Source organism: Symphodus melops (genome assembly GCF_947650265.1).
Source record: "Symphodus melops genome assembly, chromosome: 7".
Lineage (NCBI taxonomy): Eukaryota > Metazoa > Chordata > Actinopteri > Labriformes > Labridae > Symphodus > Symphodus melops.
In genome coordinates this window covers 12,216,537-12,241,438 of record NC_136697.1, presented here as the reverse complement: position 1 = coordinate 12,241,438, position 24,902 = coordinate 12,216,537, and the positions used below count along the sequence as shown (strand labels likewise).

Below are 24,902 nucleotides of genomic sequence, written 5' to 3'. Positions count from 1 at the left end.
CATGAATATAGTCCATTGTTTACAGAGGTTAAATCATATTTTGGGGGTTTTAATGACGGGGCATTAAACACACTTTTTTTTGTTCCCCCCCACACTTGTTTCTTCCCTGGTGCTATGATGTTTCACTTTATCCTTACTTGTCGATGAAAGAGGACACTTTGTAACATGTGCTTTGAATTTTCAGCTGTGGCTGAGAGTTAATCAGCCAATGATTTCAGTGTTGGCTGCTTGATCCCTAGCTCCTCTCTTGTTGATCAACCATGTGAAGGACAGGAGAATACGTGATTGCACAATATGCTGCGTATAGACCAAAAAAAGGAAAACAGTCCACTGAGAATTATCATCAATGCGTCTCCAGAACACTCAGGAGAGCTGAGACCGAGCTTGACAACTTTTAGTTTAAAAAATGTAATGTAAGATATTTTGATGGTTTGTATTTATATACAGTACGTCCACCTTAAAAAAAGCCACTGTTCAGATATTGGAACCCCAAACATTTGTTTTTGGATTCATCTGTTCCCTTTCCTTCATGCACCATGTATATTTTTATTCTTCCCTTTCTCATTTTAATAAATCACTTTATTTTATTTTTTTGGCAGGGGAGCCCTCATGACCTCCTAAGAAGCTTTATATCTCCACTTGTGCATTGCATTTTTTGCATTACAAGAGCAGACTAAAGATGTAACAATCCAATTATTTCTGCTGCATAGTTTCAGACCTCTGAAGCTTTTCCCACCTTGTTGATTTGTTCATTTTCTATCTTGGTAAATGAATAAAGGGAATAATCACACCCAGGGAACTATTAAACTGTTGTGTTACATCAAATGTGCCAAAAACCTGCTCTCAGAATACAAGAACACACCGCCAACAGAGGAACATTGTTAGTACACGGACACACATACAAGAAAACAGCGCACAGGAACACTGTAAGTAATTGGAGAGAGAGAGAGAGAGAGAGAGAGAGAGAGAGAGAGAGAGAGAATGACTATAGTAAATATGTGCAGATTGTGTATATTAAGTGTTTCTATGAATCTGATCACATAGGTACATATTCACTTCACTGCTTCTTCAGTTCAGTGTCGACAGTGGTTTCATACACACACACACACACAAAAGCAAATACATAATGCACGTTGGTTCATTTATAAATTGTGATAGTGTTATTCATATTCAGGGGAAATGTCTGGGTTCAAGGTTTTGAGATGTAGAGAACAGAACATTAAGTTCCCTCTGACGTTTCTGTGATTCAGGTGCAGCTTAACTGTCTAAAACAACCCAAACACTGCCACCCTCTGGTAGATTATGACTGAGGCACTAAAAGCAAGAGACATTCTTCTTCACTTGTGACAAACAGAATTGGTCCTCATTTCAGGCCATCTGAAAATATTTTATTGCATTCAGGCAAATGTCCAAACACACTGGTTTACATTAACTATGTATTTGTTCTTTGTTCTGTTGTCTATGCAACACAATTAAATAGACAGTAGACACTGGATGTCAACTGATTTAGTTTTTTATCTACATTCATACGAATGTGCCTACATTTTCTCCTCTTTGTAATTCTTCGTTGTATTGATGGGGTACATAGTTGTTGTTCTAAGAAGTGGTGTCAAGTGCCAAAACATGGTCATTGACACACCCCACTTAGTTTTGATGAATGTACTACAGGTTTGGGGTGAGCTATAAGGAGCGAGCTTTTGCAGGGTTCTTAAAATCTTCTGTTGCAGATTTGAGCTGTTAACATAACCCAGTAGAGAGAATTTAAAAACATTATCAAGATATGTACACGAACGATGAAAAATAACTGTCAAAACAAAAACCTTTTGTAAATGTGCATCACATGTGAAAGAGTATATAAACACACATACAGAGTGAAACCTGAAATGAAAGAAAGATACAGACATGCAACATCTACAAAGAGTAGAGTAGAGTACAGTAGTGGTGAAAACTTCCAAAACATTTCCATCATCCAACTTTAAGCTGTGCTTGTTTTTTTTTTTTTTTTTTTTTGATAGTTTGTATTTCAGAACCAAACTCTAAAATTGTTTCTCTTTTTTAATTTAAAATGCAGCAGAAGAAAGACATTTGCACACACTGCTCCAACTAGTTTCACAACATGTGTCAGTGTGTCTTTTGGTGTTATTTAAAAGGACCATGTTGTTAAATTGGAAAATTAATACCAGTAACATAAAGGGTAAATATAGGAGGTTGTTTCATGGTTTGACTCTTTGTCGTCTTCATTTAAAGACATTCCTCTATCCTCATCTGCAGCTTCACTTCCATGTGTGTGTACTTTCTCAGATCCTTCTTCAAGCGTGTTTGTGCCCGCAGTTACTCTTTCTGTCAGCTGGAATCGATCCTCTAAGCTCTCAGGGGGAAGTGTCAGGGATCTGTTAAAGGGAAATCATGTTAACATAGCGTGAAGACATTTTTTCTATTCTTGTATAAAAACAATGAAACATCTGTACTTGGCTTTCTTCACCAGGAGGCTGATATGGTTTTCCTTCTCCTCCAGGATCTTCTTCAAAGTGTCAACTTCTCTCTGATTGTCCGAGAGTTCCCTCTGCAGACGATGGTTTGTCTCCTCCAGGGTCTCACAAAAAGCCTGAAGTCCAAAATAAAGCCAATAAGTGATCAAAAATTGACATTGATTTTAAGCCCTTGAGTCAACATTTATTGCGCAGACAGTGACCTCACCCGACTCTCCACCAGACTATCGAATGGACCTGGCGGATCAACCAAACACAGGAAGCGTCTAACTTCTTCACTGAGGAACAAACAAATGTAAAACCCTAAGTCAAAACAAGATGGAGAGTAAGATTTGTGGGAGTCCATCTTTAAATTCCCACACTGACACGCACCTCCTGATGACTTCTTTGTGTACTGTTAAGCTCTGCAGAAAGCTTTGCAGGCCGCTCAGCCTCTCCTCCAGAAACTCCTCATCGTAGTTGTCTTTGAACCAACGCTTAGGAGGCAGGGCCAGAGCCGAGCTAGGGTACAGCTGTTTAAGCTTAGGACAAAAGATTTACCAAAGATTGAAGGAACAGAACATAAAATAAGTTCAGACAACATCATATGATTGCTTGTTAAATGTGGCTATGATTTAGAAACTCTTACACTGTGGAGTTCCAAGGAGCATAATCAGAAACATCAGGTATGCGTTCAATTCATCTCTGTCTTTTATTAATCACACATTAGACTAGACAAAGGTAACATTAAAACATAAAACTGCTATTTGGGGAATTAAAGCTCTTGAAGAATCAGACTTTATTTATCCTGCAGATCTGTTTATAAATAAGGACAGTTTGGACCTCTGACACTTTACTCTGAAGAATTTTTTTTTTTTTTTTTTGCAACCCTTACTGCTGTTAACTGATTTTAAGACAATAACAATGGCTTGCTAACTTAGTGAAGCTTAAATTGTGCAACATATATAATGTCTTATAAAGTGAAGGAGGTCGACAGTCTCACCCTCTCATTAAGTCGGCAAAAGTCAGTGTATCTTCTGAAGATCACCCAGCTCTCTCCTTCAGCAGTCGTCACATGGATCTTATAAACCTTTTAAAAGTTTAAGTAAACACAAATACATGGACACACAAAAGTACATTATATATATATATATATATATATAATATTTGCATACATAAGTAGCATCCTCTGACAATGGAAAATGTGAAGTGCAACTTGAGTGCCTTTTTATCGTGACATGCTCACATTTGGGACTGTAAGATTTTGCTCATCTGAAAGTATCGATTAGTCAGCACAAGCACACACAGTTATGTAAGCTTTTTCAACAGAGGGAGTCATATGATACGTGACATCATATGCACTTACAGATAAAGTCTATAGATCCACTTGTCAACTGTTAAAAGGTATTTTACTTAAAAAGTATATATATATATATACATATATATATGTATATATATATATATATACATATATACTATACTATATATACTAGTATATATGTATATAAGTATATATACATATACATATACATATATATATATATATATATATATATATATATATATATATATATATATATAACAAATATGTCAGATATGCATTTCTCTGATTACTAGATTTAAATTAGTCATGTTTGGTTTGGAAACTTCAAAGTCCTTACTGTGAATTTTGCCCTCTCCTCCAGGATCTCGTAGCCCTGTAGTGTCGGGGTGATTGGTCTTTCCACCCAGCTGTCCCCAACTCTTCCCTCCCCCCCCAGCAGTGATGATGGTCCATCCAACATGTCTCCTCTCGGTCTGCTCCAAAAGTAAGTTGAGGTTTGAGCCCAGGGTCTGACTGCTCTCATAAAGGAAAGACTTTCTGTCGGTGGGGGCTCAGACTCCTTCTTGGCCCAGGACCTGCAAGCTCCAGTCCAGTCCACATGTAAAGGGACTGGAACAAAGGGGGCAGCCATCTGTGTTGGAAGGATTTAGAGAATAGAGTTAATAGTTCATATGACCACAGTAAAACAAGTCTAGTTGCCAAATCACAGCTCAGCTCAGGGCAGATAATCCCACATGTTGTGCTGCAGGCTTGTGTCTTGAACAAGCTGTGTGGGGAGTGTCTTGGTCACAGTCATAAATACATAGACACGTTTTATGAGGCCAATGTAGGCAGCGCTTAAAGCATATTGACTGAACTGTTGACTTCTTGAGTGTCACAGCAGCGTCATATTACAAAGACTAAATCACATGCTTCAGAGTGTGTCTCATCCCCTAAGAAAGGAATAGTTCCTGTTTTTATGAAGTACAAACAAAGAGAACGCAAACAACTGTATAACAAAAGGAAAGATGAATACAACAATGGCATACTTCTAATTGATTAAGAATGCTAGATGTTATGTGAAGTTTAATTGTCAAGTTTTAAGAGGCTGTACACATGATATCACGTGATGTCAACATGTGGGTAGAGGACTCATGAGTTTGGGGAAATCCCGGATGTTAAAAAAAACACCTCTATTACCTGTTGAGTTCAAAGTCGGAGGAAGATTTCGTCTCCATGATACTGAAACAAAAATGTGAAGAGAAAGACACAAACGGCTCGTTTGAATTTCACTCATTTATTAAATACCAGTGCAGATTAGTATTTTAAACAAGGCTGGACATTGAAAGTCGTATGTGTGCACAGCGGAGCGTTTAAAAAAAAACCCAAGTATAAGGGAACAACTGTTTAATACCATCGAAACCTATGGACCTGAACGCATCTCATGATCAACCCGGAAGCGTGTCGTCATTAGCAACAACAAACCCACCTGCCTTTAAATGACAATGCAGGGCAGCAGCAGCACCTCATTGTTGTCATACTTCCGTCACTTAGCCTTTGACTACCAGTCACAGACGTACTGGCTGAATATGGTGAATAAACAGTCATGTGAAGACGCAAACATTTTATTCTCGTACTCAGGCTAACACCGTTTATTCACATTACTGCGCTGCATGGACATTAGCTTAGCTCTTTAGCAGACAGCGATATAATGACATGCGTTTAAAAGAGCGAGCTCTTCCTCATTGTATTCTGCGAAAAAAAAGGGGGCAGTTCTGCTTTCAGTGGCGGATAAATCCTCAAACTTCCCGTAAAGGTTTTCACTCTCTGCTATGGAGCCGTCCTCGGCAATGGGCTGTGTGAACATTGGTAGTCTGACCAGCACCTTACCGGTGATCCCCTACCAGAAACTGACGGATCTGTATTACCTGAGCAGAGGAGGCTTCGGCACCGTGTTCAAGGCTCAGCACTCAGACTGGAGGACCACTGTGGCCATCAAGTGCCTGAAACTCGACGCCCCTGTTGGAGAAAGGTATGCCCATGTTGTTTTTTGTTTGCCTATTTTTATTTTATTTTAAGTGCAATCTTTACTGTGAATCTATCAATGCTGTCCAGACACTGACACCCGTCTGTGGTGGAAATCACCTAATTAAGATATTAGTCTGTGATCCAATCAGAATCATTTTAAATCTCATGTATTCTTGAGTTTTATCTCTGTGTTTCTCTGTGGGTGATAAATCTCTCTGTCCTGCAGCTGATCCACTGGAGAGGAAAAATACTTAAAGTCGCACAATCAAACAGTCCTAGAATAATAAAAAAAGAAGAAGCACATTTTAATGTTTATAAGGAGTCCTCTGTAATGAGGCTACACCAGACATGGCTCTTTAAACAACATGAATTTAAGCCTGATGTTTTGAAGTTTAAATCTGTCAGTAACTGTAAGGTATACATATTTAGTTTGCTTTCAAATCAATGCATTACAGAAATAAAACCTGTATTGATTAGGATCACTTTAATGTGGTCATTACAGAAAGAGCTACGTGGAGTTTTAATGTTTCAGTTGAAATATGGACGAGTGAGTCATCTCAAACCAATATGTGTGTCATGGTTTTACTTTCACAAACGTATATTACAAATATTGTCTGTGTAGCCATAAAAGCATGCAGCTGATGCTTAAGGCTTTAAAGTATGTTGGTGTCATAGGAGTTATGTCTTTGATTCAGAGCAGCTCTGTCAGGTCTGTCTCGAGGTGACGTCATCAGTCGTACTTTTTGTGGTTAAATTTGAACAGAAGCTTCAAAAATATCCACACACTATCCACAGATTCTTCTTAATCTCTTTTAATCTGGAAGCAGAAACACAACTCCGTTAAAACTTCTCAGTCCGCTCCAGATCCTCTTCCAAAGGTAAATGTACAGAAGGGCAGAGGGGAGGCGGTAAAAAAATATATAATTACCAAAGAAGAAGAAAACAAAGGAAGGAGGGCCTGCGGACTACAAAATAAGAATTGCTGGTTAATTTTGTGTAATTATAAAAACAAACAGTGAAATATCCCCAGCACATATGATCCTGTTACACAAACACCAGATAAATAGTTTTATTTCTTGATTTCTTAAAGTAATGATTCTGAGCAACGTGTACAAATGTTATTCTTGACTTTAGTTTTGTAGTTAGAGATCCACAGCAACAATTTATTTGAAGGACGTTCAACATCAGTAAAGGCGTCCTTTTCTAAAAGGAGCTAAATGAGAAATGAGCGTAAGACTTGAATTGGGAGCCAAGGATTTTATTAACTTTAAACTTCATTTAGTAAAAAAAACTTCAGCTAAGAACTAAAATAAGTTGATTTATCTCTCTCTAACCCGTCTCTACTCTCAAATTTTAATTTCCTTTTCTTTTCCTTAAGAAACACATTGAGAGTCTTTTGTCATTGTTCAAGATCAGAAGAAGAATCCAGAGCCGCTGTGACACACGAGACACAGTTCTTAAACACTCCAGCTGACCTTTAACCTTTAGTCTCACGCTGGCACACACACTGTCACTACACTGTCTTTCTTGGACAGATATTGAAGTTCATCTTTTGTTTTTGTGTCTTGTTTATATATTCCTTGGTGTTAAAAAATGACTGTTAAAACACAAGGCCAGGCTTTTATTTGAGTTATGTTAAATGATCAGTCCTTGGACCTACTTCCTGTAACTCTGTGCACACTGACAACACTGCAAATGTCGTCACTGTTGTGGTGTTTCTGTCACCCTGCCTGAGAGTAAACACAGACTCTGTGTGCCTGGCTGTGTTTCAGGGAAAGGAACTGTCTTCTGAAGGAGGCGGAGGTGCTGCACAAAGCCAGGTTCAACTACATCATCCAGATTTTTGGCATCTGCAATGAGCCCGAGTTCTTCTGTATCGTCACAGAATTTATGAGCAACGGCTCTCTGGACCTGTTACTTCATGAGGTATTTGTTCATTTATTCATTGAGGAGTTAAGATGACACTAGATTAATTCTGTTTAAAGGCACATGGTTTTCTTCTTTCAGCCAGAGAAGGAATACATGTGTCGAATCGTGTTTGGAATTGCAGCTGTTTTTTAGTTCTTGTTTTGTGGCTTTTGTTGCCAAAAAGGCTGAAGTGAAAGAGCTTCTTTGTTTACATGAGTGAGCTGCTCCACATCCACCTCTGTCTCTTTCGTACTTCGTTTTCACACCAACGCATTCCTGCCCGTGCGGGGGCAAGCAAAAGTGAAACTTCCACATTGCCAGAGTCTCTGATGAAACTGTTGGGGGGAAAGTTGGGAAAAGAGATGCTGAGCCCTGAGGAAAGCAGACTCATTTAGTCTGTGGGAAATTCCCACTTGTCGTAGTGTAAGTTTTTTTTCTTGCATCACTCTTGAACGCTTTAGATTGTAGTGTAAATGCAGGTTAACACACCCGCTCCCTCTCCACATGTATAAGCATGTTTTCTATGTGTCACTTTAATCCCTGCTGGTCTGCTGTCTGCGCCCACAGAAGGACATGTACCCTGCGCTGGCCTGGCCTTTACGTCTGAGGATTCTGTACGAGATCGCGCTCGGGGTTAATTTCCTCCACAACATGAACCCACCTCTCTTACATCATGATCTGAAGACACAGAACATCCTGTTGGACAGTGAATTTCATGTGAAGGTTCGTGTGCCAGCGAGAATGTGGTGCTGTGTGAGTGTGAATTGAAAAACATTCATTGGAAACGTCCCTTCGAGTCCTTCAACACAGATCCCATCTGTGCGTCATCATTCTGTGTTAGTTTGTGTGTAGAGCTGCAGACCTAGTTAATTATTATCATAATTAGAGGTGACACTATGCTTGCTATGTTACAACTGGAGGACAGAGCACAGGTCAAGAGCTATTCGACTGTCATCTTTGTAAAAGATTCATAAATGACCTGGATAAACGTTATCAAATATAAAGATGTGCTGCCTCACATTCTCATATATGACATCAAACTAAATACAACAGAGATTTGGACTCTGTTTAAATAAGCAATCTGTGGACGCTGTCTCTTCAGTGGTTCATCTTTAGGAAAGTAACTGAAGGCTTGATTACATCTGGGAAAAATTCCAAAAATTCTCTGCTGATAGCAGGAACAATAATACCTGTAGAAAGAAATATTGTGCTAATAAAGGCTTGTTATTTGTGGCCGCTGCATTGAAAAAACAACAAATAGGAATCTGTCCCACAGAACAGCTCAGGGGTCTTTCATTAATAAAAGAAAATGCTGATCAATGACATTTTGTTAAAACAAATAGAATCGATTCATCTTTATTTGTACAGAGCAAATTCAAAACAAAAGTTATCTTAAGACACAAAAAGCAGGTAAAGAATCAAAATGTCAACGATCGGCTGTCGTTCTGTCCAGATTGCAGACTTTGGCCTCTCAAAGTGGCGGCAGCTGTCCGTCAGTAAGGGCTCCGGGTCCAAGCCCACAGAGATGGGGGGCACAGTGATCTACATGCCTCCCGAGAAGTACGAACCATCCAAGAGCCGTCGGGTCGATGTGAAGCACGACATGTACAGGTGAGGTGACGCAACATGCTGAAAGGTTGGACAGAATGTGTCTTCTCATTACTGTGCCACAGCCTGGTTCTTAGGGACATATCAGAGCGTAAAGCAGATTTTAGGGAAGTTCTTTTGTCTGGTTAGACAATACAACGGGTCAGCATGAGTCTGGATTACAAATGTGCCACTAAATGGTTTTGATATCAGACTCTGTTCGGGACAGAGGAGGGACTTTCACTACAGACGTTTAGGAAATGAATGATCTCCTCAGGAGTTAGTCCAACTGGTTTGGATTGCAGCACAAGTCAGCTCGTCGTACTTTCCCTCAGCTCCTGAGGGAAAGTACGGTTCGAGAATAATGATGCAACTGTTTCTGTCTTTGATGTCAACTCTGCAGCTATGCCATCATAATGTGGGAGGTCCTGTCCAGGCACATTCCTTTTGAAGGTAACACACTTTTTGTTGCGTCACAATTTACAAATGCCACTCTGTCATTGTGTGCAGACTCTGTGTGATCTTTGATGGTGCTGCCAGTCGAATCCCTAATGTGTGTGTGTGTGTGTGTGTGTGTGTGTGTGTGTGTGTGTGTGTGTGTGTGTGTGTGTGTGTGTGTGTGTGTGTGTGTGTGTGTGTGTGTGTGTGTGTGTGTGTGTGTGTGTGTGTGTGTGTGTGTGTGTGTGTGTGTGTGTGTGTGTGTGTGTGTGTGTGTGTGTGTGTGTGTGTGTGTGTGTGTGTGTGTGTGTGTGTGTGCTGTCAGATGTGACTAACCCCATGCAGATCATGTTCAGCGTGCTGCGTGGGACGCGTCCTGACATCAGTCTGGACAGTCTGCCAGCTGACATCCCCAGCAGAGAAACCCTCATCAGTTTAATGACCTGCGGCTGGACCACCAACCCAGACGAGCGACCTTCCTTCCTGAGTAAGCTCAGACTGAACTGTAGGGACCCACGGCTGACTAAAGATTTACAATCACAGCCCTCAAGAATCACTTCATAATTGTAACTTTATTCAAAGTTCACGTTGACGCCTTTTGTCATGTTGAGTAACAAGCAAGTTCATCTGCTCAGAGTGCAGAGCTGACGGAGCAGTGACTCAGTATCACACTGACTGTGGACGTTTTTTCAGCTTTCTTCGCTCGTTTTTCTTTTTTTCTACACAAGATGAAACCCAAGATGGCCCTTAGGGCAAATATGCCTTTTCCAGCCCTTTGCTGATTTACTGCTCATTCAGCAAGATGATAAATGTTTTTAGACTAACAACACACTCATTCAGATTTTAGGACTCTTTGTCACCTAACCCCTACTTGCCTCAAACCGCTTCCGCTCCAAATCCAGCCAAAACAGCGTCCGTATTCCTCCACTGCCGGTTGATGCACTTTCAATACAAACCTCGGAAACTTTTGTAAGCATTAGTTTGTCATCGGACCAGTCGGAAACAGAACAACATCCGTTTGATGTGCTACGTATGTGCTATTTTTATGTAATATTTATGTATGTGCTATTTTCAAATAAACGTTCTCAACTTCATTTAGCATCTACTTGAAAGCAGAAACACATGTAAAAAAAAAAAAATAAACAAATTCAGGCGTTAAACAATCAAAAGTAATCAAGGTAGTCTTTGATCATTCCAACAGGGAACATATTTAATGACATTTAGTTTGAAGAGATTCAAGTGCATCTTATTCCTTTAACATGGAGGGTTGCGACTCTTCTCTCACTGACACACCCACACAAACTGCAGCAACACAGCTGTCATTCTGCTGAAACACGTACAGTGTGTTTGAAATAGATAAAAAAAGATACATGTGTTGAACTTTAGGGAGTTTCTGATCACACCTCTCGCTGAGAGAGCTGTGTCATCCAAACCTTCTCTGACAAGATAAAAGGTCAACATACTTTGTCCTGCATTGTGTCATCAATTTTTTTTTCTCTGACATTTTGTTTTAGAGTGTCTGATTGAACTGGAGCCCATGGTGAGGAAGTTTGATGAAATTGACTTCCTGGAGGCCGTGCTGGAGATCAAGAGGGCAAAGGTCAGCCATAAGTCATCGAACTCATCATGTTTAAGTTTTAAGGGTTTTAACAGGGTCATTTACACTTCTGTGACAAAAGAGTAGATGGTAGAGCACTGAACAAAGGGAGAACAAGCTGAGGAAGAACATAACGTACTGTAAGAAGAACAAAGGTCCACAAACAGACCTGGGTACCTGGGAATAATGTGTGGATGTTGTGCTCTGCCTCTTGGTACCAATGTGTCTGATCACAAATTAGAAAACATTTCTGTAAAATACAAGGAAACACAATTTAGCCCAAACCATAGAATATGTGTCAGAAAGTCATTCATCTCGGGCTACACTGGAGGAGTTTCCTTTTCTTAAACACACAGCTGTTTGGGACCAGATGTGGGTTGAACTGTGCAGAGAGAGTCAAAGCTGTAAACTGAAACAAAAACCTGAAATCTTCTTACTCAGAACGTAAGAATGATTACATCATATTTAGACATTTTAGTCTCGGTGGTTTCAGGTAATAATGGTAAATGAATGTCCCCCAAAGGAATTCCCCCTGCTTAGAATACATAATCAGGCTGTGTGTGTAATTTGGGAGAGTTTGAATCGAACTGTGACCAAGAGAGAAAAACCCCTTCGCATATCCTTCCTCTTTTGTGTGTGTGTGTGTGTGTGTGTGTGTGTGTGTGTGTGTGTGTGTGTGTGTGTGTGTGTGTGTGTGTGTGTGTGTGTGTGTGTGTGTGTGTGTGTGTGTGTGTGTGTGTGTGTGTGTGTGTGTGTGTGTGTGTGTGTGTGTGTGTGTGTGTGTGTGTGTGTGTGTGTGTGTGTGTGTGTGTGTGTGTGTGTGATCAGATTCATAAACACAGAAGAGGCAGTGTCTTCTTGTAATTGTAATTTGATCACTTTTACATTTTTTTAATCTTTCCTGACAGTAAGTCTCATGCTCCTCTCGGCCCTTTTTCCTCCACAGTTGATGGGCCATACACGCTGTTGTTCAGCACAGTCAGAGTGTGACAAGAGGAGTGAGGAGGGGCCTCTGAACATGCTGAAGGACAGACACAACCCCTGGCCGGTCAGTAGTCAAAAAAAAAAAGTCTCATAATATGAATGAAATAGACAGTTTCAGTGATGGTGAAACTGCACCTCCACTGGGTGTTGTATTATCTCTTTAATAGTAACACTGTCTGCTCTACTAAAGGAGAGCTCCCCCTCCGGCTCAGGCTCTTGCTCCTCTCAGGACACAGACATTTCTATGCCAGGAGCCCTCAGCAGCAGCAATGCTCCTCCCTCTAAAGGTAATCGTGCTGTGTCATGTTTCCCGATCATTCAGGGTCTGGCTATGCTCTGCTTCATCACATTGACCAGATTTTTAAAATATGAAAACCATACTTGTCATTCTCAAAGCAGAGGGGCTTCCATCGTCGTTCCTAGCTCACAATCTGGACCCTCCTGAGTCTCTGAAGGACCATTGTGCAGTAAATGATCTGAACAGCTTCCAGAGTGCCAGACCCATGACCGACCTGAACATCCCCATCAAAACAGGCCTGCCTGTCCCGGAATATGAGACACATCTGGATAACCTCACCCTCAAGCCTCAGCAACAAGGTACAAGCAGTTAAAGCAGAATGACTGAAATGTGAGACAATAACAATGAAGATGATAATTAAGTTCTGGAAAGTGATTGGTGACACTTTATATAAAGGTTGCATGTAATTAACATGCTCATTGGTAAAGTGTAGGCTCTTTATAAGTCATTATAAAGCTATTGTTAATGTGTCATCCTGCATGATCCTCTTCTACAATAACTGGGTCATTTACTAAACGATTATAAAGGAAGTTGTTCTACATTACTTGCCATCTCAATATGCTGGGCTCAGTATTGTGGAACTGCTCCTTCCTTGATTGTCATAGAAAGCCAACATGATTCAGGACATTGTATTTATTATTTAAGGAGAAAAGAATATTATAGATCAGCATGACTCAACCCAAGCAGAATGGGAGCGTTATGTTGACTATTGAATTACAATCACACAAGTATTTTCATGACACTACTTCAAGTTTATCTTCATACATCTCAACAATTGTTAAACTGAACCTAACGTTTGTAACCATAACCCGTATGTGCCTACTCTCTCTTCCTTTCTTGCAGCCGACTACTCTCCTCCCCTGCGACACTCTCCTCCCTTTCAGGGCCCGTTTGCTCAGTGGATCTCGACGCGGCGTGAGGAGATCGTCTCTCAGATGACAGAGGCCTGTCTCAACCAGAGCCTGGACGCCCTGATGGCTCGCTCCTTGTTAATGCAAGAGGATTATGAACTTGTGAAGAACCAGCCCACGCGCACGGCTAAAGTCCGCCAGCTGCTGGACACGTGTCTCAAACACAATGAAGACTTCTGCCGCATCGTTGTACGAAAGCTGCACGACAACAAACAGATGGGCTTGATGCCTTACCCGCCTGAAATCAGCTCGCCTCCCCCTGTCGTCTTCCCCACCGCACCGCCGCTCAGCATGTCCTATAATATACCCAGGAACATGTAACAGCAGTCACAGATAAACTGTGATAAAAGATTGTGCCGACTTGACAACTACACTAAGCTCTCAATGCTCATCAAGATGGTCAACGTGTTTTTTTTTTCTTCTTTCTCTCCATAAAAACAAACACAGGATGAGCTGGTTGAGAAAAGACTCATTGTGGGCTTTAAGATTTAATCTCTGCTCATTTCCAAGAGATGAAAAGTTAAATTCTGTGTGAACAGAATCTGAGGTTTTGACTGAATCAGTGATTTTTTTTTTTTTATAATGTATTGTGTTTTATGTATGCATTCGTCTCAAAAGCTCACTTTACATTACATGAGAGCCTAATAATGTGGCCCCGGTCCTTTTTGTGTGTGTGTGTGTTGTGTAAGTATTTACGTGTGTGAACGTGTGTGTTTATTTATGGAAAAGGAATGCGCGCTCGATCGGACTGTTGTCATGCTGGGAAAAAGAGTCATAGCAACCGCTCAATATCATGTGTTCATGTGTTGAATATTCTGATGATGTGTATTACCTGAGAGAGGAAGTTTTCACCACAGCCGCAGGAGTGTATGACCTGTATTAAATCAGTGAGAGACAGCACAGTGTTCTAGTTATAGCCATCGAACTCTGGACCAGTTAAACTGGACCAGTAAAGAGGAAGTGGAGTTTGTAATGAAACACCCAGAATGAGAGGGCTGTGCATCTCTGCACGTCTTGGTCTGAATTAAAAGTGGACCAAAGTGATCCGATTTCTTTCAGTCGTCTCAGCGGAGACCTCGCCTGTCAGCAATCATGTATTATGTTCTCATTAGAAACTTCAGACCCATCTGGATACTTCCAAAGTTTATAATAGTTTCTCCTCAGGCTTTGAGCTAAGATTTAGACGTTTCACATTTTGTTCCTACTGAGCACATGGTGGGAGCTCTGCTTGTATATTTACCTGCTTTACACAGAACAGCTGTTAATTACTCCTGACCACGACGATCTTTTCTACTGTAATGCTCCCTGATCTGCTCAAAACGCCACAAACAGACACAGACATAGTTCAGTAAAGGAAAGAAACGCGTAAATGTACATTTAAGACAAATATCAGCAGCTCATCTGTTTAGCTATGGATGACTGTTCTGTTCACTTATACACGCAGGTTCTTTGTCTGAGAATAATGTGTAGTAAAGAAACAAATATCTCTGTTTTCCTCACACGAACATATAATTAATTACTGATTAAGGTCATGTTCATGTCAGTAAATTTGATGATTGTTCTCCCAATAATAATTTGGCCTTAACATATCAGGAAAAGCTTAAAATGTCAGTTCACTGTTTTCAGGGCTGACATCTGAAAATGTTTGAGTGTCTAAGCAGGTTTCTTCTCGCCAAAGAAATTCAATTCACTATCTCTTTAAGAAGCTTGACTCTGAGCTTTGGATACATATGAACAAGTGTCTTTCTCAGTTCTTAAAAAGATGATGGAGCTCCAGCATTCACTTTCTGTAACCACTATAAATTCATCAAACTGTAAACCTATGTTTTAATTCAATTCTCGACATTTTTCATCTTTTCATAATGAGCATGGACATGTTCCCCCAATCAGTGTAGCTCAGTGAGGCTGTACTGAAAACACAGCATCAGTCTTAGTAAGACACATTGTTACATGAAATAATTCATTTTGATAAAAAAAAAGTCATTTAAATAACAAAAGAAGAGCCAAACGAGATCTGTGCTTCCATCCTTTTGTAATGCCTTGTTTTTGAGAACTGTGCCTATTATTGAGCATAAAGTCTTAATAGTGAAGTGAGAAGCTTTTTTACACTCATAGCAAACTCAGTAAAGTAAAATGCTACACATTTGGTAAAGTAAATATGGTGTTACACATTTTTAGAGTATATTTCTGTGTCGTTTTACATTTTTATATGTACATTGACATTTGTGATCTCTTGATTGTTTCAGTGATAGTCATTGAACGGCCTTGTGCAAAGTATTGGCCTTGTTTAGGGCCCATTATTATCATTGTGTTGATCTAACAGCCATATAATGTGTTACTATAGGTTCACTTTTACTTGTTTTGGAGGTTTCATTTTTCATTAACTGTATCTAAATTCATTAAAAAGTGACCCTCATTTTACTTCTGATTGCGCTCCTCTTCCTGGCTTCACTTGATGCAACATGAATCAAATCATCATCGTTTAAGCCGAACTGACGAGGACCGAAAGGTCAAAGCACATGAAAAACCACAACTAGACACTAAACAATCACATCCTCGAAGAATGAAGACAGAAAACTACAGAGATACCTAATAACAAAGATATAAAAGCAACAACAAAAACATACAATGAATACAATGATGCATACAAAAAAACAAACAGCCTTGAAAATATACGAAACAGATCAAATGAATAAAATGATACATCAAGGAAATAGAAAACATACACAAATTAGACAAAAATAACCTGACCAACTGCAAAGATACAGACATGCATACTGACCATAAAGACAGGAAACATCCTAAACAGCCATAAAGGGACGCATAATAACTGAAGAGGAGAGACACATATACAAGGAACCCGCACATGCAGCATCCTAAAATAATAACAAAGAGATAGAAGTAACACAAAGACAGGCAGACGAAAAGAAAACAGACTGGAGAGAAAAATGAGAAAAAAAAGGTAGCTCACAAAGACACAGAAACAAGATAGCAAAACACAAAGAGACTAAACAACAACAGATAGATTACAACAATAAAGACATTTAACAATAATAGAAACCCATTAAATGAACACAGTGAGAAGCTGAATAACCACAGAGACGGCAAACAGTTCTGAGACAGAAAAGCACATGGGACTCACATCATCCAAAAAAGACACAAAAAATGACAGCAAACAAGGAGTTCAGTAAAACTTCAATAAGATACTAAGAGTCAAATGTCACAAACAGAGACAACAGGTTCAACTACAATGAGACACAAAAGACATAGAAAACACATGGGCTCACAACAGCTCGAGATACACATTATAATCACTATGAGATACAAAGTCCAGTGCATCACCAGGTATTCTGAGCCCCATGAGAGGATACCAGTGTCGCCCACCGACACCACCACCAATCCAACACAGGCCAACGGTTTTGCTCCATCGGACGGCAAGCGAGCGAGTATTTATGAATCTGCCTTTAGAGTAAATCATCTCATCCAACATTAAATGTCACATGTTATGCAAAATTAACCATGGTTTTCTAACACTAGTATGAGTCTGTCTACAAAACCCCCAATTACAAGAGAAGTCCATCCTCGCCATCTTTTTTCTGCTTGTCTGCCTTCTTACTGTTAACAATAGGGGGGCGTGGCGCGAGAAAGCCGGAGATACCCAAGCCCTTCCACAGAGTATTTAGGATGTTTTCTATGCTGATTTGAACTTTCAAGAGCAGTGGTTGATGTGGTTGATGACCATATCTCTGTGCACTGACTGTCAGCACCTGTGCCAGTTTGGACTTAAAACATTTTATTTTGCACTTATTAATGTTGTTTCCTCCTCTCTAGATTCTTGCTTGTGCTCACTGTCTGATGTACGTTCCGTTGGGGAAAAGTATCTACTAAATTAATTGTACAATTGTACAATGACAAACTCAAAATGACAATAAAGATACAAAAAACAACTTAAGAGGCCAAGAAAAAAGGCACCAACAAGCACAAAGAGATGCAAAGACATGAAAAAGAGAGATGAGACAAGATACGAGTCATTTGTAAAAACAAGGTGACACTGACAAACAAAATACTGAGAAGGGCATACAAAAAACTAGCCAACACAGATTAGACAAAACAGATGCTCAATAACTTCAAATCGATGCAGTCTGCGTTTAGAAGAGTAGGACAGTACTACTACTGTCTCAAAACTAACCTCGTGTGTAATGTGTATCAGCCTTTAGGAATGACAGATTTTAAGGCATCTGTTAAAACATAACGTTAAATATTATACAATATGCTGACTGCATCCTGTCAGTTGACCTAGAAGCAGTCTGAGCCCCTCTATCTCCACTGCTAAGAGCTCCTTGGGGGCAGGGACGAGGTCTTCTCGTCTCTGAAAATAGCACAAGGGGGAACACGAGAGTGTGGTTCGGCTGGTGCTGGAAAAATACTCATGGTCATGCTGGGCTGCAGGGATTGCAACATTTACCGCCCTGTTGCTGCCTCTCAGAGGTGATCTCACCAAATGTCTCAGTACCGGGTTCAGAGCACAGTGACCTGAGGACGACTCTCCATGCTCAGAGGAACAAATACACCTGTTGATTCGGTAAGCATATAACGCAAGTTTACTTTTGTCTCTTTTGTCATAAATACTGTACTTAAATGTTCTGTCCTTGTCTTTATGCATCACGAGTGGACTTGGGGGGAAATGTAACTGCTCTATCATGCATGTGCTTGGCCACATGCTCACACTTTATTACTGCACTTTGTTTCTTGTTGCTCAGCCTTGAGATCTGGAGTTAATAGTAGTTCAAAGAATAGTAGATGTTCAAGAAAAGTATTTAAGAAAAGAATATATTTTATTATGGACTAATCATGTCTTTCAATTTTTATACTATACAAATACTCTACTCTAATCATCTTTTTATCATCTCCACAACAGCACTGGAGGTACCAATGGGGGATCTGAGGCAGAAGATGGGGGTTGTGTCTCAGACAATATGCCCAAGCACCCGGGCTGTGTCTGATGAGGACTTAAAAGCACCAGAGAAAGAACAGAAAATGCAGATGAAAAGAGAGATCTCCTTGATAAATGGAATCTGCCTTATTGTTGGAAACATGATCGGCTCTGGGATCTTTGTCTCACCTAAGGGTGTCCTCATGTACAGCGGCTCTTACGGGTTGTCGTTGCTGATTTGGGCTTTTGGGGGCATCTTCTCTGTGTTTGGGGCTTTGTGCTACGCAGAGCTCGGTACCACCATCACCAAGTCTGGAGCCAGCTATGCCTACATCCTGGAGTCTTTTGGAAGCTTCCTAGCTTTCATTCGTCTGTGGACGTCCATTTTGCTGATTGAACCAGCCAGCCAGGCAGTGATCTCTCTGACATTTGCTAACTACCTAGTGGATGCCTTTTACCCCACCTGCCAGCCGCCCTATGACTCTGTACGACTTATTGCCGCCGCCTGCCTTTGTAAGAAACACTTTGTTTGTCTGAATGAGTGTGTGAGATATAAGGTTCAGCATATAAGATCATCTGTTATGTAACAGAAATGTTAGTGATTCCAAGCGTTAATGGAAAATTACAGACAGGAAAAGTCTCTCCATTAATTACTCGCTTGAGTTCATGCTCCACCTCAAGGAGCAGTTTAAAAAACCTGACACAAAACACTCACATGACTATTGTATACAATTCTCATTGTATACAATAAAGTTTATTTAATTTAAATAAGCTTTATTTTTTTAGATGGCAATAGGCTGATTTTGTAACTATCTTTATTTGGCAGTTAAATGAAGGTCTGATTCCATAATTACACCAACATTTCTGGTCTGATTTGTAGATTTCAGTGACATGGAGTCAACCCTTAATCTGCCCTTTCAGGGCCGAAGACAGGTATTTCAGTTTTTTGTTTATTATACAGTATAGGAAATTCATCTGCTCATTGATTCCTTAATCCACTTGGCGAGTGTGAGGGATTGTATGTAATGACACTGAGATATACAGTTTTGTGTCATGGTAAGAGAGGTTTTGATTTTCTAGAAACTGAGCTCGCGGCAGCATGTGGATGTTAAATGGACCCAAGGATGGATCCTTGGGGAACATCACATATGACCTTTTTACGCTCAGATTATTAAAGGACTCAATATAGTCTCAGTCTTGTAAGCATGTTTTGAACCAATTCAGTACAGTACCAGAAAGTCCCACTCACCTTTCCAGTCTATCAAGCAGTATGTTGAGGTCAACTGTTTCAAAAGCAGCACTGAGATCAAGTAAAACAAGAACTGTGACTTTTGATGCGTCACTGCTCAGGCGAATGTCATTAAAGATGGCAGTCTGCCACCGGATTCATATCAGCCTCACTCTCCCAAAAGGCTGCATTAAGGTCCTGCTGATGTAAATCCTACATTTCCTGCTGTAGTTTACGGAGGAATGTTAAATTAGCACAACATGGGTAACCTTTTAACCTGTAAGGCTTTTATTGCTTTATCATCTGAGGGTTTAAAACTCTTGATAGGATCCTGAAGTTTAACCGAGCAGGAATAATATGTCCAAAATCAAGTGGAGGGGAGATATTATAGTACCAGTACATATTAGGCTATCCATATATCCAAGTTTCAAACCCAGTAACCCTGCGTGTGTGAGACTGGCATCGGCTAAAGATAGACTGTCAGTCCATTAAAAATACCATCATGGTTGTACAGCGCGGCTTTGTGATGTGAAGAATGTCGTTGTAGCAGACATGGTATTCAGGTTAGAGATCAGATATACAGTAAGTCACAAAATGCTCAGTGTCTGTTTTTGTACCCTCATACTGAATGGTCCCTTATACAAGAGAAAGAGGAGATGGTTAGTGACCTTCTGTTCATGACTAAGATTACATGCTTTGTAATACATCTTCCTCATTCAAATTAGAGCTAATCAAGCCTCACAAAACAATCAAAACATGTGAACCTAATTCATGACAGAAGAAGATGTACATTGATTTATTCCATGATTTCTCTGGTTTGTCCAGGTATGCTCATCTTCATCAACTGTGCCTATGTGAAGTGGGGGACGATGGTCACAGACATTTTCACTTACGTCAAACTCATGGCACTTCTCCTCATCATCACTGTCGGAATCCTAAAAGCGCTGAAAGGTAAGATTAGATAAAAGTATAAATGCTTCAGAGGAAACATATATATGGACATATGCACCATTCAACACTTGATGATCTCACTTTGTATGTGCAGGAGAATCAAAGAGCTTTGAGACACCTTTTGAAGGCTCCTCCACAGATCCAGGAGCTATCGCTCTGGCACTTTACTCGGCTCTATTTTCCTACTCTGGCTGGGATACTCTCAACTTTGTGACTGAGGAGATTCAGAACCCAGAGAGGTAACAAACACACACACACACACACACACACACACACACACACACACACACACACACACACACACACACACACACACACACACCCTCTCTAGGAACTAGAGTACCCCCCTCCCCCGCCTGTTTGATGGCCACATCTGGCCCTATGTATTTGAAACAAGAATTGTATATATACAATAAGAATATATATTCTTTAAATATCTTTATTTTTTTATTTTCATGAATCTGCTGTATTCTGTTCTCTGAATAAATAACTGCTCTGTGTTGTTGTGTTTTAAGGAATCTTCCCCTGGCCATCGCAATCTCCATGCCCATAGTGACCATTATCTACCTGCTGACTAATGTAGCATACTATGTTGTTTTGGACATGCCATCTCTGTTGGCCAGTGACGCTGTTGCTGTGGTAAGAGACACACACAGTCACCTGAGAGAGAGAATTAATACTGCTGCTAACTTTAGTCCTACTCTTCTTAGAAACCGTTGACCTCTGATGTTTTGCACTGTGACACCAGTAAACCTTCTTTGCATGCTATCAGTGTACTGTTAAAAAAATGTGAAAGGTTCTCTTACAAAAATACCTTCTTCGTCGTGAAAGGGCAGTATTTAATAGTCCTTGTTTATCTGACACCACAGACATTTGGGAATGCAGTCCTTGGACCATTTAAGTGGATCATTCCTGTCTCTGTGGCTATGTCCTGTTTTGGAGGTCTTAATGCTTCGATCATTTCTGCCTCAAGGTATGTAGGAGATACTGAATAACAAGTATTAACCTTACAATAAGTACGTCGTCAATAACCTTTTTTGCTGAACAGGTTGTTTTTTGTCGGGGCCAGAGAGGGTCACCTCCCAGACACATTGAGTCTGATTCACATGGAGCGGTACACACCCGTACCCGCCCTTCTGTTCAACGTAAGCACCATTTAACTTTTTTGTAGAAAGAAATCATTTTTCTAAGAAATAAATAATAAATGGTCTTCTCGTTGTACTGCAGGGGTTGATGGGTCTGATTTTCCTGTGTGTGGAGGACGTATTTCAGCTCATAAACTATTTCAGCTTCAGTTACTGGCTCTATGTGGGTCTGTCTGTGGCCGGCCTCATCTACCTGCGCTTTACTCAGCCAGACAGACACAGGCCTCTGAAGGTATGAAGGCACATGACAACCTATAAAAAGTTGTAAACAATGGAAGAAGTTGTTATGGAAATCATAGACATCATTTAAAAAGTACACGTCACACTGTAAGATATAGATTGTTTAGTAAAATGTTGTACTATTTTGGTGCAAATATGGAAATGTGCGATCCTCAGGATCCACTATGTGTGACAGTTAAACATCCTAATGGTCTGAGGGGAGCTTTTTTAAGCAATATGTGAGATATCTACTGACTCAAAAAGTGACCTGACTATATTATTAAACATTAAGGAAACATGTATGGCTGAAGTGCTGGCTTCTCTGACAACAATGCAGCAGCCAGTATGTCCTCCACTTAAGTTTCGATTCTGGTCTGGATTGGACTGTAATTGTTTTGACCTTGAAGGTACGCGGTATACTCAGATAAACGTGGTTCAGAAACAACTGAACTTTTTTTTTTTTAATGAGCTCCATTAGCAGAAACGTGGTCAAACGAGGATCATTTTGCAGTTTCTTTGTTCAGTTAAACCTCATTGATCGTTTGTATTAAATAAACAAGAAGATACTGTAGCTGAGTCAACTGAGTAAACATCTTGTGTAAAGTACCAATACAACTGTTATAGTAACCGTTATATATTATATAGACGTTGTCCCTGCCTACAAAGAGCTTATAGTAGAAGAAAAAACTATTCCACATTAATTTTTTTTAACTGAACTAATCAGATTTTTGCCCCTCTCTCTCTTTCCACAGTTGACGTTGTTCTTCCCCTTCATCTACTGTCTATGCAGCCTGTTCTTAGTCATTGTCCCTTTGTTTGGAGACACAATCAATTCCCTCATAGGAATTGGCATCGCACTCTCAGGGGTGCCCGTCTATTATGCAACAATTTACCTGCCAGAGGAAAGGAGGCCCAAGTTCATGCGCAAGCTAACCAGTAAGTTTCTGGTTCAAATCTATAGAGGCCAAGAGAGGCCATGCTCTCAAGTTGTTTGTATTTGAACAAATCACTTTGAATTCCCCGATCAAGTCATTTTGCATCTCAAGAAAAGAACATCAACGCTCTCTCAAAAGAAAACTAAACTTAGACTCCTTCTTTTTATCAGTTAATTAAGAGTACGTTTGCAGTTATCATTTTTATCCCGTGATCTTCAGACAACAACCTGTATGATAGCAAAGACATGAATCATGATAACGTCAATACAGCTTCCCACCCTCAGCGTGACATCATGGGAAAATGGCCTCAGTGGGAATATGCTCTACTAAATCTTACCACAGACAACTGAAAAATAGGCTGCTTTTAATGTTATTGTGAAGTTGATTGATTACTGTCCTGTTTTGAGCCATGTGTCAAAAATGTAAAAAAGAGAATTCATTATACAACAGTAATTCATTTTGAATGTAACCGTAATCAACCTCTTCTCCTCCTGCAGCCAGAGTCACCATATTCACCCAGAAGCTGCTCTTCTGCTGCCTGACAGAATTTGACACCGACACGGACGCACAAGCAGGCAGTAAAAACCAATGAGCTGCGAAGAACCCTCATGGCTCAGCTGCCACCTGGAGGCCTCAGTCTACTCCATGTGCTAACATTCATGCTGCCTGTGGGCAGAAAGAAAAAAAACCATTTGTAGAATGAGCGGCGAGGGAGCCTGTGTAAAAGAAAAAAAGATCTCAGTTCTCAAACGCCTCCGCAGGAAAGGAGCAGAAACAACTTTTGAGAAACTTTTGCTGTCTTCTGAAAATGGGATTCATTTTTGTACAAAGTTGAAGGAATATCTTCTATGAGGATTTTATAAACGTTGTTACACGACAATAGCTCATATAGTGCACTTTTTTGACTTTCATGATTACTTTTTGTCTGATGAAACATCAAATAATGATGTGGCTGGATTACAGTCATGTGACAGCTCTGGATATACAGATTATTGTTAAATTTACTTTTTTATACTGTATATACTTTATCGCTTTGTCCAGTTTGATTCCAGAATCAAATGAACTGTAAATTACACAATTATAAAACAAACAAAGGCTAAGGTTAGGTTTTCTTTTTGTTTTCAATGTAGTCTATTTCTGTTTCCCTGCAATCAGAAAAAAAATATTTTGACCATTTTTATGAAGCTTTAACGCAACACCTTCTATCTGTGTGTGTAACTGTGTGTGTATGTAGGTGTGGTCACTCACCACATGCACTGACATGTTACTTCTGGGTTATAAATCCGTCATTAACTCACTTATTCATCTTTAGTAGTTTCAACATTGCCAGACCAGCTCTACTCACACGAGTCTGGAGGGGAAAGTATTGTGAAACAGTGCACAATAATCATAAAGCTGTTGTTGACACTTTAGGTAGAGCCTGTTCCACTGTTACTGCAGGTTCAGTACAGCTGCACACATTAAATTAAACTATCAAACCTCAATGGACCATTTAGTGTCATGGTATCATATCATTAATGTTAGGAGGACTGTTATCCTCATATGTATTTGAAATAGCCAGACAGAAAACAAATTATATATAGAATATAAAATCCTTTGAAGATAACATTCACTTACCTTCATTTTTTATTGTTTTGTTTATGTCTTTCATTTAAAACTGTCTGTTTTAATGAACTGGGAGAATAATAAAGCATCCATTTCCAAAGCTGTATATTTCTTTTCAGGTTTGCAATACGACTGAGTTTACCTTCTGATTATAATTCACTGTATACTAATAAACTGGTGGAGCCTCAATACAGTACAACAACAAACATCTTATAGCTTATTATTATTGTCAAAATGTTATGAATTATTTACACTGTTTATCATGAAGAAGCTGACAACAAGCTCTGGTTGTTTTTTTTATCAATGCATTTAATTGCTTTTTGTAAGAACATGTCAATCATTACATCTTTTAAAGTAATCAGCT

The 24,902-nt window shown here is 39.8% G+C and overlaps 3 protein-coding genes across 5 annotated transcripts; 2 read left to right on the top strand and 1 right to left on the bottom strand.

Annotated features, from left to right (window-relative positions):
- Positions 1-2,042: 2,042 nt before the first annotated feature.
- On the bottom strand, positions 2,043-5,117 carry LOC306827506 (sorting nexin-16). 2 transcript variants are annotated; one of them, XM_079349363.1, is made up of 7 exons: positions 4,972-5,117; positions 4,130-4,423; positions 3,472-3,558; positions 2,862-3,010; positions 2,698-2,767; positions 2,469-2,605; positions 2,043-2,390 (listed from the first exon to the last, which is right to left on the bottom strand). In XM_079349363.1, exons 2-7 carry the CDS (start codon positions 4,421-4,423, stop codon positions 2,174-2,176), a joined length of 954 nt encoding a protein of 317 aa, XP_079205489.1. In that variant the 5' UTR covers positions 4,972-5,117; the 3' UTR covers positions 2,043-2,173. The 2 variants fall into 2 exon arrangements, with proteins under 2 accessions (XP_079205489.1, XP_079205490.1); XM_079349364.1 differs by having other exon boundaries at positions 2,234-2,390; positions 2,483-2,605.
- Positions 5,118-5,253: 136 nt separating this feature from the next.
- On the top strand, positions 5,254-15,943 carry ripk2 (receptor-interacting serine-threonine kinase 2). 2 transcript variants are annotated; one of them, XM_079349356.1, is made up of 11 exons: positions 5,254-5,803; positions 7,572-7,725; positions 8,275-8,430; positions 9,161-9,318; positions 9,698-9,747; positions 10,058-10,219; positions 11,247-11,332; positions 12,276-12,377; positions 12,504-12,600; positions 12,713-12,910; positions 13,455-15,943. In XM_079349356.1, the coding sequence occupies exons 1-11, from the start codon at positions 5,604-5,606 to the stop codon at positions 13,841-13,843; spliced, it is 1,752 nt and encodes a 583-aa protein (XP_079205482.1). In that variant the 5' UTR covers positions 5,254-5,603; the 3' UTR covers positions 13,844-15,943. The 2 variants fall into 2 exon arrangements, with proteins under 2 accessions (XP_079205482.1, XP_079205481.1); XM_079349355.1 differs by having other exon boundaries at positions 12,710-12,910.
- A 2,033-nt stretch (positions 15,944-17,976) lies between these two features.
- LOC306826224 (Y+L amino acid transporter 2) lies at positions 17,977-24,836 on the top strand. Its single transcript, XM_079347413.1, has 10 exons — positions 17,977-18,104; positions 18,441-18,968; positions 20,509-20,634; positions 20,729-20,873; positions 21,150-21,273; positions 21,504-21,607; positions 21,683-21,779; positions 21,862-22,011; positions 22,751-22,934; positions 23,431-24,836. Exons 2-10 carry the CDS (start codon positions 18,455-18,457, stop codon positions 23,523-23,525), a joined length of 1,539 nt encoding a protein of 512 aa, XP_079203539.1. The 5' UTR covers positions 17,977-18,104; positions 18,441-18,454; the 3' UTR covers positions 23,526-24,836.
- Positions 24,837-24,902: the final 66 nt, after the last annotated feature.

What these genes read in the sequence shown, in the direction of transcription:
- LOC306827506 (XM_079349363.1), bottom strand. Translation starts at nt 4,423, where the DNA reads ATGGCTGCCCCCTTTGTTCCAGTCCCTTTACATGTGGACTGGACTGGA. An exon ending in AGGAGAGGGCAAAATTCACA is followed by an intron (nt 3,559 to 4,129) that starts GTAAGGACTTTG and finishes AACTTTTAAAAG; the next exon opens with GTTTATAAGATCCATGTGAC. An exon ending in ATAGTCTGGTGGAGAGTCGG is followed by an intron (nt 2,606 to 2,697) that starts GTGAGGTCACTG and finishes TTTGGACTTCAG; the next exon opens with GCTTTTTGTGAGACCCTGGA.
- ripk2 (XM_079349355.1), top strand. Translation starts at nt 5,604, where the DNA reads ATGGAGCCGTCCTCGGCAATGGGCTGTGTGAACATTGGTAGTCTGACC. An exon ending in ACAGTGAATTTCATGTGAAG is followed by an intron (nt 8,431 to 9,160) that starts GTTCGTGTGCCA and finishes CGTTCTGTCCAG; the next exon opens with ATTGCAGACTTTGGCCTCTC. An exon ending in GTGAAGCACGACATGTACAG is followed by an intron (nt 9,319 to 9,697) that starts GTGAGGTGACGC and finishes TCAACTCTGCAG; the next exon opens with CTATGCCATCATAATGTGGG.
- LOC306826224 (XM_079347413.1), top strand. Translation starts at nt 18,455, where the DNA reads ATGGGGGATCTGAGGCAGAAGATGGGGGTTGTGTCTCAGACAATATGC. An exon ending in TCGATCATTTCTGCCTCAAG is followed by an intron (nt 21,608 to 21,682) that starts GTATGTAGGAGA and finishes TTTGCTGAACAG; the next exon opens with GTTGTTTTTTGTCGGGGCCA. An exon ending in ACAGACACAGGCCTCTGAAG is followed by an intron (nt 22,012 to 22,750) that starts GTATGAAGGCAC and finishes CTCTTTCCACAG; the next exon opens with TTGACGTTGTTCTTCCCCTT.